This window comes from Acanthaster planci, linkage group LG14 (assembly GCF_054643075.1).
Source record: "Acanthaster planci isolate LZ-2023a linkage group LG14, COTS_SCS, whole genome shotgun sequence".
Taxonomy (NCBI): Eukaryota; Metazoa; Echinodermata; class Asteroidea; order Valvatida; family Acanthasteridae; genus Acanthaster; species Acanthaster planci.
This window is the reverse complement of record NC_141790.1, coordinates 3,877,771-3,892,967: the sequence shown is the minus strand read 5'-3', so window position 1 is coordinate 3,892,967 and position 15,197 is coordinate 3,877,771. Positions and strand designations below refer to the sequence as shown.

At 39.3% G+C, this 15,197-nt stretch overlaps 1 protein-coding gene and 1 long non-coding RNA gene across 2 annotated transcripts in view; one reads left to right on the top strand and one right to left on the bottom strand.

Annotated features, from left to right (window-relative positions):
* Positions 1 to 15,197, bottom strand: part of LOC110987004 (uncharacterized) — a 138,817-nt gene that overhangs the window by 76,222 nt on the left and 47,398 nt on the right. Inside the window, exons 33-48 of the mRNA XM_087145599.1 lie at positions 14,961 to 15,124; positions 14,503 to 14,630; positions 13,301 to 13,442; positions 12,329 to 12,559; positions 11,557 to 11,757; positions 10,714 to 10,863; positions 10,193 to 10,405; positions 7,523 to 7,729; positions 7,024 to 7,115; positions 6,114 to 6,174; positions 5,366 to 5,627; positions 3,878 to 4,124; positions 1,703 to 1,757; positions 1,081 to 1,336; positions 624 to 870; positions 445 to 502 (exon numbers count right to left, since the gene is read on the bottom strand). Of these exons, the coding sequence (XP_087001725.1) occupies positions 445 to 502; positions 624 to 870; positions 1,081 to 1,336; positions 1,703 to 1,757; positions 3,878 to 4,124; positions 5,366 to 5,627; positions 6,114 to 6,174; positions 7,024 to 7,115; positions 7,523 to 7,729; positions 10,193 to 10,405; positions 10,714 to 10,863; positions 11,557 to 11,757; positions 12,329 to 12,559; positions 13,301 to 13,442; positions 14,503 to 14,630; positions 14,961 to 15,124 (2,714 nt within the window). The remainder of the gene's footprint in view (positions 1 to 444; positions 503 to 623; positions 871 to 1,080; positions 1,337 to 1,702; positions 1,758 to 3,877; positions 4,125 to 5,365; positions 5,628 to 6,113; positions 6,175 to 7,023; positions 7,116 to 7,522; positions 7,730 to 10,192; positions 10,406 to 10,713; positions 10,864 to 11,556; positions 11,758 to 12,328; positions 12,560 to 13,300; positions 13,443 to 14,502; positions 14,631 to 14,960; positions 15,125 to 15,197) is intronic.
* Positions 5,458 to 7,607, top strand: LOC147796762 (uncharacterized). Its single transcript, XR_015427659.1, has 3 exons — positions 5,458 to 5,594; positions 7,018 to 7,145; positions 7,477 to 7,607. It is a non-coding gene; the product is annotated as an uncharacterized LOC147796762 (long non-coding RNA).

The window sequence follows — 15,197 nt, the reverse complement described above, 5'->3', positions numbered from 1 at the left end:
AAATCATGTACTAACTTCATTTACAATACAAAACATCCTGAAAGGCCCCTCTTAAAAATATGAGCAGAACAAAAAGCAGCATGCATGATGCTTTGCACGCCGGCACATTCCCTCAGTGACGTAAGCGTCTGTATTCTGTGGAAAGTGTCATCCGATGTACAGCGTAAAGAACTGGAGCAGCGCGTCATTTTCGAACTTGGAACGCTGTATCCAGGGGGAATGAACGTGGATTTTTCTGCGTTCATTCAGAACTGAATCTGCTTGCCCTGAAGAAGGTACTCAATTACCGAAAGCTTGGCAATCATAAATTTCAGAACACTGATTTAATCTTAAATTCTTGTCGATATAACAAAATGAGAGACCAGTTTCGTTACCAAAAAAGAAAGAATCTGTTGAGATCTTGACCCTGCAATCTTTCTTCTACAGGAAATCTGTTGTACTTACTGTCACTGCCTGCTCCGAGCACTCTGGGCAGATTACACATGTCTCTGGACAGGAAATTCTGAGAACATAAGAATTAAGGAAACAATCAACACAGATACACGGACTCACATGTATGGGTAAGTATTAGCTTTTCAATTTCAGAATTTTCAACAATGCAGCAACAAAGTCAACAGTCTCACCTTCAGTCCCAAATGGTCTAGTACCCTATCTACGGCTGCTTCAGTGACCTGACCCCCTAAGCTCTCAAGGTAGCCAGAGATGGTGCCATTCCCAGGCAAGGTGAGGGTGGCATTGGAGTTGCAGATCTGAATGGGCACGTGAGCTGCCTGGAGCAGACGGATGGGTCTGCAGCTGCCGTCTATGCACAGGGTTACCGAGAGGTCAATATGAAATTCCTTCAGTGCCGTCAGCTTGTCAACATTATACCTGAGTAGATCAAAAACAAAGTAGGTTAGGCCCTGTAATTCACTAACCATCTTCACAATGCTTCTCCTTAACAGTTTTAAGAAAAAGGTTAAGGCTATGTCACAGTAAATGTTTCCAGGGAGAGGGTGTATATGGATAGCCAAAGGGGTACTTTAAGCAGCAGCCACGAGTGTCAGACACAGCTCACATTTTACCCAAAATGTCACTTACATTATGTGCACAGAATCACTGATGTCAAGCACCTTATCCACTCCCCAGTCGTATTCAAAGAGCGTGACATTCTTTGACCACGACCCCAGCCCAACAGACAGTTTCAATTCGCAGGGGTCTAGGAGAGCCCAAGTGGTAGTGGACAACTGAGTGAAGATCAGGTCCAGGGAGGCACAGCATGTCAGGCCAAGGCATCGGTCATCCACTGTGCAGGTCAGGAAGCTGGCTGGAGGTGGCAGCCTCAGAAGTGGACATTCTAGGGGGAAAATACATGCCAAGGGACACTGAAAGCAATATGCAAATAGGAACTTCACCGACACTTCAACCTGGTTTAGCATATCTACACTGAGTTTTGACCTACTCAGTGCAAATAACAGTGCAGTGAGTTCTCATAACATGGGTGATAGGTTAAAACGAATATCATCTTGACTCAAGTAGACCGAACCAAAACTCGCGGCTCTGTGCCACTATCATAAAAGCCAATCAACTCTCTGGATATGTTTCCATTTAATGGGGAAGTGTGGTTCGGCCCAAACAGCAAGTATAACTAAAAACAAGGAGGTAGTGCATGCTAATTGTTTTACAAGATTGTGCATGGATACAGGTTAAATTAGCTACTCACTGTTTTCACTCGGGGCAAGTATCTCCATATCACACTGCTGGTTGTTGATGTATTGCTAAAAAATAAATAGAATAAATTTTCTGAAAACCTCCTGGCTACATTTAACTTCATTCACTATGAATTTCACAACCGTTTATTTCCATGATCCCATATACTCAAGCATGATAAAAGTTTCTTGAGCAGGCAAGGGTTATGGAGATCCATCTGTTTGTATGCTTTTAGGGATAGGAAGCTCAAGAGCTACAGTGTATCTACTCAAGAGGAATGATGGATACAGAACCAACTTTTTAAGGGAGGAGAGCCCACTTTTGGAAGAGGGGTAGGAGGACAAAAAATTTGGAATTTTTGAAGTCACCTTTAATGGCCTTTCTGAGAGGTGAGGTGATACAGTTGGGCTTTTTGCACGCTTATGACAGAACGGAATGACAACAAAACGTATCCTTTCCCTCGTTATTTAAATTTTGGGGGGTCCATCTGGGGATGTTGGTCCCTGTTGGTCCCCCTGGATCTATCCTTGCTCAAGCACTCTATGCAACATCATATTTGTGGCATGCAACCGGTGTCCATCTATGTGCTAATGTGTCATCTATGCCAGATCACAAAAACAAAGGTTTACACAAGCTTGTTACACAAACAGAGAAATTACTGATCGGTGTAATGAAACGGCCTCTTTTAAATGGAACACATAAAATCATTGTTTTGTTTGGCCAATTGTCCATAACCGACCTCCACAAGTTGAACTCAGATGTGCAAACAGCAGAGAAAATCATTGTACCAACTTGCTATCACTTGAATCAATTTACAATGACAGAATGCGCAAACACTCTCCATCGATAATGAACCACGGAGTTTCATCCAGCATCTGATTATTTTTCATTCCTTCCATCTAACCACTACCTTAAGGATTTGGTGATTAGTATAGTAGTAAGTGTTTTACAAAGAGTTTCTATCCTTCTGCAGTTCTTTATGCAGGCATCTTTTTAATTTAATATGCAAATATTGTTTACTTTTTGTATAATATGTATTTACCTTTTAGAGAGCCAAAGAAACAAGTAAATTACAAGCAAATTAAACAAGAAAAATGTTAATTGTTTTGGTAACTTTCCATTGGTTGAATAAATTAAACTATCCTATTCCATTCTATTTTAAAAGCCAGAACGGTATATTTCAAAGTAGAACGCACACCAAACAAGCAAAGTGGCATCACCAGTGAGCTCTGTGCCAAGCACAGATCCAAGTGATGAATCTTTGTGAGGATTATCCAAGTTCTTCAAGCAAACTATTAGGAAATGGCATACTCCTACCATTGCAATTCTATTAAATTTGTTTTTTAACGCAACATACAACGTCTGATGACTTAAAAAAGACTGACCATATTACACTGTATGTATCCAAGTGAACTCCTCGGTTAATGTATGAAACCTATGACCGGAGGAAAATCACTTAACAGATGGAAAAATTGCTTGAAACTGCTGTAGGAAGTTTAATCTCCTTTCACTTGTATGGGCCTTGAGCTGGACCAAGAGAGGGTGCTATTTCCTTAGCAAAGGGAGGCTCCTTTGGTCAGAACTGAACTTCATTGCTTCACGAATTAATAGGAAAAGCACTCGTTACACTTGCATCACTCACTACCAAGAAACTAAACACTCCCAAAAAATTCAGCTCTTTTCAACCGATGAGGGGATCCTGATAGTCGAAGTGGATTGAGATAGCAAACTGTACTTATTATTTTGTGAAAAATTCCTATTAAAACACAGAGTGGTGAGGTGGAATGTGGTAGGAACCAACAGTTAAACAGGCAGTCAAGGCACTAATAAGTTACTTCCCAACAAAATCTCCCCCTTTCACTGCTTACAGTAATATCCTCAAACTAACACGCCATGGATAGTGCATTGGTGGCATCTCACAACTCATTTCCCCTGTTCTAACTTCCGGGCACTCTACTTGCCTAGCATTCTCATCACGTCTTTTTACTGTCACTGTTCTGATGGCAAGTACTCTGCAAGGATTTTCCCACTTTCTGTCTCTCTCTGGGACTATCTGTCTGTTAATGGCTTTCTTTCCACCTGCAATCTTTGGTAAATCAAGCAAAAGCTCTTTCTTTTTCTCATATTTGCAGTCCACATCAGTGGTCCTCCTGTCTTATGCTGGGTGATATTAATCCAGAAATCATACCTGGATTCCAAGTTTTCGGAGGCCAGCCTGGATGGCCAACTCCCCGATGTCCTCAGCTAGAGTCCGGGCCAGTCCAGCAAAGCTACCATCTCCTGGCAGCTCAAAGGAGGCATTGAGATTGCAGAGCGGGATGGGGACCAACGCATCGCGGAGCACCGGTGTGGTTGTACAGTCACCATCCAAGCAGAAGAAGATGTCAAAATTAATCTGAAAGGACTCCTCTGCATCTAACTTGTCAATGGTCATACTGCAAAAGATAGACAAAAATACATAAACTTGTCTTCTTCTTGTTTGCCGTTCCTCCATCCAACATCCCAAACTACATATTTGTGGTCAAAATATGATATTAAGTTAACTTTTCTGGAGATAAATACACGTGTATGCAAAATTTGAGTTCAGAGGCACATTTAGTAAAACTTTGATATACAGAAAATTGGAAACGGGAATTTAGTGAAATAACTGCAATCAAATGGATGTTTCATGTGACAATATTGGAAAAAATATGTATAATTCAAATAAATACCCTAAAACCAATAGAATCAAATGAATTAAAATATTTACAAAGCCACACTTTTTTCTCTAATTCCATTTTACACAGTCTGGTAACATTTGACACTGCTTGAAGTTTTAAGCTGTGCAAATTGCTGGTTTATACCTGCAACAGGCTTACATCACTACCTTACAATAACATGTTGAGCTTAGTTGCCGGTCCTAACTTTGGGACTACAGTATTGACAAAGGTAATGGACTTGGAACCAAGCTTAGATATTAGGTCTACATATCATTACTGTTTTGAAGAAAAGGCGGAGATTAAAAAAAAACGACATTTTTACTAGTTAGACTTTTTTCATTATTTTCTTTTAAAACATCACACTTGACCACTTTGGCATGCTCCCACAAGCAAAACATCATTAATTCAAACATAACATTAATGTTGCCAGGGGCAGAAATCTCGATAACTACATTTTGTGCTGTCACAACGAGACACTAATCTGGCTGACCCATCTATGTGTACAAAACATATTGCCAAGGAAGGCCAAACAGTAGGTCATTGAGGTATTTTTTCAGGAAGAAAAGTAGGTCAATTGAGGTATTTTTTTCAGGAAGAGACACACATCTTTGTTTTATTTACCACTGCCCATGCATAAACGTGCGTGCCCCCCATGGCAAAAATACATGAGCAAGGTTGTCAATATGGGAAAGTGTTGATTTTGTTTTTCACAAATGAATGCACATTTTACTAACTGATTTCGGCTTTTTAACCACTGTGTTAATAGGGGTCATTCAAAAGTTCTCAAAGACAATATTTCAGGGGTTTTTATTGCATAAAGATGTAGCAAATTAGTATTTTTGACAGTTTTGAAACACGAGAAACTTCTCTAGAAATTATCTCAAAACTTGTTTTTCTTCAATATCTACATGTATGTCTCTTTGTAATGATATATATAGGCTCCTACAATGTGTCTTCTTCCAAGCTTGAGCACTTACCGTATTGTAACAGCCTTCCCAATGTTGACTTCTTCTTCCTGACCCCACTGATAGGACAAGACTTGCAGATCCTGGCTGAAGCTACCCAGACTCACAGACAGATGATAGTTACAAGGATCAAAGATGAAGGAGATCCGAGTGCTGATGGGAGCGATTCCTGGGATTGGGAGCTCCAGACAGCAATCGAACACGAGACACTTCTCTGGCAGGGTGCAGACGAGGTTTCTGGGTAGGTGAGGAAGCCTGATATCTCGCGGACAAACTAAACAGAAATGATGACACAAACCAGTGCTTCATGGTATGCTAACTGATAATTGGGTCAAGCAATCCAACCTAAGTACAGGTGGGATTTCTTGAAAGATTGGGGGATCCAACAAAGTCACAAGCATCAACAATAAGAAAATTTTAATATAGTATTATGTGTTATATATTGTACCAAAGATGTTTAGTTTGTTGATGCAAATTTGGCTTCTGGGAAGAAAAACAGGAAAATCTGATTCAACTGTGCAAGTTCAGTATTTGTTTCAGTGTCCATGATGTGACACAATCTGCCATTGGTTCTGGACTATTACTCTAATGAAAGAGAGCAACGTGTGTTTCTGGGAGGCCAAAAAAGTTTAAAATGGTTGCAGTTGAAAACATTATGAATGGGTTTTCTTTAAAATTTTCCCTTTGAAAATGGCAATGGAAAGAAAAGGCATTTTGAGGAAACAGAAAACCAATATCACAGAGCACTTAGTGAACTTACGTCTCTGCCAACCATTCTGTGTGACTTGCGGACGTACACATGGCTCCCGACTGATGTACTCCTAATATATATATAAAGTGGACAATGATATAGTTCATTTACAGTTACATGAGCTTACCTGAGTTTGGTTTTGCACAACATTAGATTAAAAAGCAGGTCCGAACCGTTTCTTAAACTTCAGCACAAAATCAAAAGTGGGGGAATGAAGAAATGAAAGCAATCAGGGAATTAGCTCATGTGGAAGCCAACACACAAATGAACCTGTAAAATTGCAATTAACCACTCTTACAATAATGACACAATGTCAAGGAATGACAAAGAGTGTGAGCCCATACTGTCTTGATGTTAACACTTGCCAAGTTAGCACACTGAGACACTGCATCAGGTGTTTCATCCCCTCATACAAGGGTTTGAAATCCGTGCCAATTAACATGTTGACTGCCGACTACGAGTATACTCATAGAAAATGAAAGGCTCTTGTAAATGTAAACGTAATGCATGTAAATTGTAATGTAAATGGAACACATTGGCATCCTCGAATACCCTGCTGGCAGTGTGGAGGGCGTACATCCGTGAAATGCTCATGTTCAAACAGACACCTGAAAGGTACCTGTTAAATATGTGCGGATGCATAGAACACTTGGCAAACTGGAACGCCCTTTTGCAAGGGCATCAGTCCATGTTGAAAAGTGGAGGGGAGAATATAGCCCTGATCAGAACAAATGCGAGCACAAAGCTCGGCAAAATGATAGGCATGTCCCCCCGTCGACCCCCCACCGAAAGATGCCCATTCTTTGAAATTATGTGTGGCAGTCAACATATTAAAGTGATATACAAACTAGATTTCAGTCCCAACTCCTGATAACATTTTCACTGCAAGTCAGTGTCTCTCTGTTTTGAAAAGACTCACAAACAGCCCTAGGTGTTTCAGAATGGCATCCATGGCTATATCGGCAGCATTGTGGCCGACCATCTGCAAGAAGCCTTTCACGGTTCCATCCCCTGTGGAATGAGGAAAATCATACATTTTGGGTAAGTTTGTAGCAGGTGAGGCTCTGAGCGCTAATAATAAATAAGCCTTGTATTTATATAAAACAGTTTTTCTCTACTTAATTTTCAGTGCAGCAAAACTAATCACAGTTCCTCACAGTACTTAACGCTTATTTACAGGCTTTTTCTTTCCTGTTTATTCGGTGATAGTGCTAATACATCTGTGTTTTGGAAAGACTAAAACACTGATATCCATACCACTCAGTGTTAAAGATTCTTGTGGGGAGGTGATTATTTCAACAGGCTTGTTTCATTTCGGCACCCTAGCTCACCACATATTTCCTATGCTGTTATCTTTTCATTGGTTATGCAGGACTCAAAGGCAACAACAGATTTGAAAACAGACCAAAACAGCAAACCTGGAAGAGTGAATGAAGCATTCTCATTACAGAGTGGAATCGGCACTCTTGTTTTCCTGAGGATGTCAATAGAGGGCGTGTTACACTCTGAATCTGGTAGGCAGAGGGACAGGGCTAGATCCAGCACAAACACCTTGGCCTCAGTCAGCTTGTCGATGGTGTAGATGAGGGTCAAGGCTTTGCCAATCTTGATGTGCTCCTGGGTACCTGGTAAAAATATGTAGTCATATTATGAAATGAATCAAACTTTACACTACTGTAAAACTTACAATTACTGTATATGCAACAAAGTCAAAAGAAAAACACAACAAATGTTGTGTTTGTCTACTGACAAACACTGGGCTGTTTCGGGAAACTCTTTTGGTTTGATAAAAAAGGAAGTTGGAAAAGGCGGGAATCGAACAGCTGTCGTTAAGTCCGCAGTTCAAAATTTCTATGGGACCATTACCCTCCTTGCTACAGTAGAGCGTGACAGTACAAGCTCACACGCTCCCCTCGCCACGTGTTTGGGATTTTGCCAGCTCCTGAGTATTATGCGCAGAGCATTGTGCACTGCTTATGTTACAGGTAGATATTGCACGTCCAAGCACACAATAGCCAATGCACAGTAGGCGAATGGGATTGTCGAGTTAGCAAATATCGTAAGGGGGATTTTGTCATTGGCGCTTCATCTTTGTGAAGAAGTACACCAGTTAAGCACTTTATGCAGTTGACTTCAATGTTTCAGCTATCATCTAATGAACAATTCATGCTTGAATCTAAAGAAAAATTCATGCTTAAATCTGTTACGGTTGATTTTTTAACTGAATTTTGAAGAATAAAAGGACTTTTTATTATAACTTCCGGTATGATGACATTATCGGCCCCTAATTTTACATGAGTGAACTGGGTAAAGGTCATTATCCACATCAATTTTCAGGCGATTCCGACAAATTTCGCCACAGACATCTATGCAAAATTCATTCTTCCAATTTTTCAACCTGTCACTAGAGGGCACTCGACAATTATGTGCGGCATTTGTAGATGATTTCAAGAATACTATACCTCCACCAACTGACACTGTTGAAAACAAGTTGATACCTATTACCACTTCTAAATAATAAGCTGATTTTCTGCTTTGACTGGAAGGGTCACGTGATTTGACCCACATGAGATGAATTGAAGACCAAATTTCACACTTGCGCAAACAGAATGTTGAGGGAGGCCACACTACATTTTAAATGGTTTTTTAGAAACTTGAAATAATATAAAGTCCAGAGCTTTCTGCATTGTGGAAAATCCACAAAAATCGCGAATTTGGGGGTAGAAAGCAAAAAAGGCAATTCTCAGTTACAAAAAATAAATAAATAAAACAAATAAATATTTTTGATCATTTCTGTACAATTAATCAATAAAATATGAACCCAAATTAGGAATGACAACTCATTTTCACTATTTAACTCACTTTAAAAGTAACTTGTAGAATTTCCCCTCCTGTATTTCCTTTGCTATATCGCATTGATTTCCTCTGGCTCCGCACCTTGGAGATCACATAGGTCCCTGTTCCCTACATAAGCCCAGACGTCTCACGGCTTATGAATAAATCAATAGGGACGTGTAGGCCCTACATGTATCATTATGCCAAAGATGCCTGTAGATGTTCAGTTAATGTAGGCCTACAGTACATATGTACAGTATATGTATGTGACCGAAGGGTTATCTGATAACCTTTTGGTCACATACATGTATATTAAAATTTAGAAAGCAGAAGAAAAGAGTATTGACTTTCAGAAAGCAGAAAATTCTGGACTTGACAATAATATTTAAATATGTAAAATTTAAGATTAAATCACTGGATGACGTCATTGTGAGGTAATTATTATAGTATTATCTTTGCTTCAAGCTCTTTGCTTCGTGTAACTTTGATGACATTTGAAGATTGCTGAACAACCAAAATCTTGCCTTGAAAACGTGTACAAAACATACGGGGCAAAATTAAATATTCAAAATTCTATAATAAATCATGTGATGACATCATAACGACATTATGATTCTGCATACATCTTCAGGTGGTAGTCTAACAATGTGCCAGGTTTGAAGGAAATCACACTGAAAGTTGTGTGTAGAACGACCCCGTGTTTAATGTCAATAGCAAAAATTTGAAAAAGAAGAAAAAGAAAATTAAATTAAATAGAAAAAGAAAAAAAACCTTAAGAAAAACCAAAGCTGTTTCGGCCGGTGACCGAAACAGCTAATGAAATGCAAAAACTAACGTTTTCCCCGGATTTTTTTTGTTGTCTGAGATGGCTTTTCTGAAAAAATGAATAAAATCAAGCTCTGGGCCTTTCATTTGTAGATAAGTTATTTGGACTTTCAGTTTCAAAAATGAAAAGATCAAATGATTTGCGACGATTCTAATAGCATTCTAAGTCAGGCTTGGTTTTATGAATGCAAGTACTCAAGAGTTGTTCCACTGTCGAACATGAAAACCAGGATTTTGCACAAGAATAAAAAGTTCCTTATGTTAAAAGTTTCGGTGAAACCCAACAAATCTGGAGATATCAAAGTTGGTTAACAAGTTCTGTATGCTAACATTTCCCTAAAAGAAGAATCAACAGTGCTACTTAAAAATATTGCTTCTTATATTCAGGGGAATTTGACAGTCACAACATTTGTAGATGATGCACTTACCCCAGTGGTAGTCAAATATGGTGAACGTCAAGGACCACTTTCCAAACCCAACAGACAGCGTGAACTCGCATGGGTCTAGAATCAGCCACACATTGACCGACAGTATGGTGACTTGCACATCAAGTTCAACACAGCATTGAATGCCCAGGCATTGGTGGGAAATCTGACAGGTCAGTCCATTTGACAGTGCTGGTAGGCTTACGTCCGTGCAAACTGCATATCACAAGGGAAAAAACATGGGCTGAGCAAAACAGCACACGACTTGTGGTGAGGGGAGTCCAGAGTGTGTGGAAGAGTCAGGTTGGCATAGTGGCTCTTTTCTCTCCTTGCAACTCTGCGCCCTGGGTTCGATTCCTGACTTGGACAACATGTGGATTGGGTTTTTTCTTCCAACCTGATTCTGTGGATTTTTACCCAGAGTATTCACATGTGCTTACTGCAAAGACTTGCAAGCATATCACAAGATTCAATAACTTAAAATGACAGTAAGAATTCTGGACAGAAATTATGCACACCCTTACCTTCTTCATCTACTGCAACCAGGGCTGTAGTGTCGCAACGTCCATCATTAATCTTATCCCTCAGTCCAATGTACTCCAGAAAGATGTTTATGGCCTGCTGACCAGCATTTCGACCTACTGCAGCCACAAACTCACTCAGGGTATTGCCTCCTGTAGATGAAAGAAGATCAACGGTATATCATAGCCTCATTGAATTTCTCTTGAACTTGTCTCTAGATGAGACAGGAATTAATGACATCAAATTCATACGGTGACAAGGAGGCAGTCAATTGTGTATTGTGCAAACTAGTGCTGAAAAGAACAATGAAAAGTGCAAACTCACGATATAGTGTTCTCCCTTGTGTGAGTGGAGGATTCAGGATTGTTAGGGTTACTTTAATAGTTTGATGGTGGCCATCAAGTTGGCATTTGAGTGGGGACAGTGACTCTAATTGTTTTAACACTGGAACAATCTAAGGACTACAACACTCTCCCACTCAAAAAGACCTAGTTTTCCTGTTTGTCTTATGAGTGATTTTTCAAATGAGCAAGTCCTAAACAAATATTACTCAAATGCATGTTTTACACATCAACTTTAAACGTTGAGATAAATAAGTAGAGAAATACATAGACACAAATTTCAAAGCTCAAAATAAGATCCTCAGTGGCGCTGTAAGTTTAAGGTCTTGCTTATCAACAGGGCACCCAAATACACTCGTTGATTGAAACCCAAATTCCACAAAACACTACAACATACCATTCGCAAAAGTTTATTATCAAAATCCTGCGATCTTTAGAGCCGAACATAGTTTTATCTTGGCACTACAACTGAAAGCAGTGTTACTGTGATTACATCCTGCCTACCTGGAAGGGAGATTGAAAAGTTGGAGTTGCAAACAGGAATGGGAACCCTGTAGTCCTGAATGATGTCTAAATCAAAGATGCAATCCTCGCCGCTGGGACAGACAGATGCCCCAAAGTTGATCTTAAACACCTTCTCAGCATCCAGTTTGTCAATGGAATATTTCAGGGCAATCACACCAATGTATTGTTGCTGTGGTTGTCCTGATTACACACACATCACAATGTGAAAATGAATCACTTACAATAACTATGTCTAGAACTTTTGCATCTTTTAGAGGCTAACATTTACTCAAGACCATCATTAAAAGTCTGAAATTAATGTCTGAATAAGGTGCTTTATGGCCGATGGATTAAGTTTGTCTTACATACTAGAATAAATACCTATAACTACTATAATGTCGGAGCTGAGACTCGCAACATTTTGCAACGAGTATGCACATGATTTTGAACAAGGTGTGGAGAGAGCTACTTGGACTTACCGGTATGTACTGAATGTTTTGAAAATTTCAAAATGGCATAATTGGCTCAAGGCCTTGTCAGTACAAACAGCAAGTAGGATCGTGATCAAGAACTTCAATGGCTTTACAAGTAATCACAAGTCTTCATAAGCAGTTATAAGCACCCAACACTCAATGTGAAGCAAGCCATCAAAAATGAACTAAGGACATTTCTATGTTGGCCTTCACCCAGTGACCATGCTTAATTGTGGTGACAACTGAGAATTAAATTCAACAATGGTACTCTGAGAAGTAGGTAGCACACAGTGACTTACCCCACTCATAACTCAGTAGCAATTTCTTGTACTTCAGGTGCTGAAATGCAATGATAAAGGTGAAATCGCAGGCGTCCACCTCCACGGAGGCTTTGAATGATCGGCGGAATTTTAACTTCTGGAGGTTGAGTTCCAGACAACAGTCCAGACGGAGGCAGTTGTCACTCAGGGAGCAGTAGGCCACCTTAGCCAGCTCAGGGGAGAACACTGGCAAGGCTAAGAACTTACAAGCTGCACAAATCAATGACAAGTTATCACACATCAACAGAGTCCAGAATAGTTCAGGCCAATTGCAGGGGCGACCAAATCTTTCCCATTCAGAAAAGTTTTGCTTAAAAATACAGAGTATCTGCCACAGTTTAACAATACTATTGGTCTTGAACATCACATTACAGCAAATAAATTTTTCAACATTCATTCAGCACTTTTTCTGTCCTAACGCTCTGCTCAAAATTCAAACCGATAATCAAATTATTTACATTTTACATTTACATTTCTGTTACAGTTGCTTTCATAATCCTATGTGACCCATCACAACAACATGAGCATAAACTCACACTTCACTATTTCCTGTTATGACAGTTCAAAGTTACAAATTGAAGGGAAGGTCAATTTGGGGGTTTTGTAATATTTGGAAGAGTAACCATTCTTTTAGATAATTCCAAATTTTTAGTAGCCCCAGTAAGATATTTAAAAATATAATTTTCTTACTATTTTTTACGATAGCATTATTCATGCCTGGTCAGAAATGTAACTGTAGCTGCCAGAATAATGTCACATTGTCACCCTACTTTAACGCTAAGTGTTAAACGTATAAACCACTGGAAAGCTCTTTTACTGCCGAATTAAAAACTAACAACATTATAATTTTCGAAAATTCCAACTTTTAGCTCTTTTTTGTGGTGACAGGTCACATACGTTTTACAGAAGTGCGGCAAGATTAGATGAATCTCTTATTTTTTTATGGCTTACTTCTGCCATCCTCAGATAGCCTTGCTTCCCATTCCATCCTGGTTCCTGTAGTTGCAAGCTGTCTGTCTTCTAGGCTAGCAATCAGCTGTGAATCACTCATGGTGGCTGGTGTTAGGCAGGTTTCCTTACTACTCAGTAATTCCTAGATACAGTAATGCTTGCGTTATAAAGTTCTTATTCAATGGAATACACCACTATATTATTCTACTTATCTTACCTACTAACATAAATTTCGTTTTCTAACTTAAAGAGGGTTAACCTAAACTGGGGTATACAAGGAGTGAGTTCAAGAATACTGAGCTGGCAATCCTAACAACAGAAGTAATAATTATAAATGCTGCTTATATTTATTCAATTTTTATTGTGCCCTCTCCAGGGCCTGTTTGTTCAAGAGCGCATTACAACCTAGTTAAAAACACAGTAACACCACACATACCTGCACACCAAACATTAAACCGAAAACAAAACCCTACTCATACAAAATCACTTAGAATTACATGTAAATGGGTGACAATATCAAATGTGTTAAAAATGATTAACAGAAAAAGACATATACCCACTAAACATACACAGGTGCAGTATGACCATGAATGAACAATGTTACAATGAAAGTTGTGAAATAAATCCTGATGTTAAAAATTGAAATAAAAAAAAAATTACTAGCCTTCAGCTTATATTTGGTTCATAATCTCTCATTTAGCCCATGTCTCTGCACTTTGGTCTGCACTCTGGTCACGACATGACACTCCAATGGGGAAACGATCAAAAGTACCATGTGACCACAGGGTTTCCTTGAAATAGGCAAGCATTTGCTTAGAAACTGCACATCATACAAGGTAAACAAGGCTGTGAGGCTCATTTTCACATAAAAAAAGTGAATTCCTATTGGTACAATGGTAACTACTTATGTTTGGCTGTCATTATCATTCTAATCAAGAGCTGGCTGCTGGCTCACCATTTTATCAGACAGCTCTGAACTTAAATATTGTGCAAGGTGCTGCTGTGTCATGCCTATAACAATGGTGGATGCACATCAGGTCACGTGGGACAGTGGCAGAACCCAAATCAAAGAAACTAAAAAAATTGGAAGACTATTTTTTCCTTGACATCTCAACTGCAGATCAGATCAATTATTAATTGTCGATAACTTGTCCATCAGAATAAACTTGTTTGCTACATGACTTCTAACTGCCTCATATTACCTTTGGTATGCCAAGTTCGTCCATTGCGTAGCTCAAAGCAAGTTCTGCCCCAGCCTGCAGTATCTCCTCTCCTGTCTCTTTAAGAATCCTCTTCAGGTTAGCACGGGAGAAATATTCCTCAAGATCAACTACAAGAAAGTATTAGTTTCTTTACAAACATGACACCTGTTGACTCTATTCACAGCATGAGTATAAACTTCTGTCTTTACATTTCAGCACGTATTCACCAGATCACCTAACGTTTGAGTATTACATATGTAATTCTAACGAAAGTATCATGACTATCCACTGCATATTATATTCATCTCGTTTTCAAGATATTTTCAAGATTTCATAATCATTGAGTATTAATTAAAATGTCATACTGAGTGGCAGGAAAGCGAGTAAGTAAAGTACATGTTTGCAATCAAATCACTCAGAACATGGTGCGCGTCACAAAATCCTGTCCAGCCACTTACTGTCTGGCCATGTGATGGTCTCGTTGGGATTACAAATTGGTAAAGGGATGACAGAATCTGTCAGCACATCAATGAATGACAAGCAGTCTGCACCTCCGGTCTTTGGGCAGAGGCCAACAGACAAGCTGACGAGCAGTTTGGTAGGTCTCTTATCAATGGTGAACCTGCAGGGGGGTTACATAATGGGTGAAGTTAGGCAAAGGTATAAGATGCAAAAAAACAACTTACCAAGCAAAA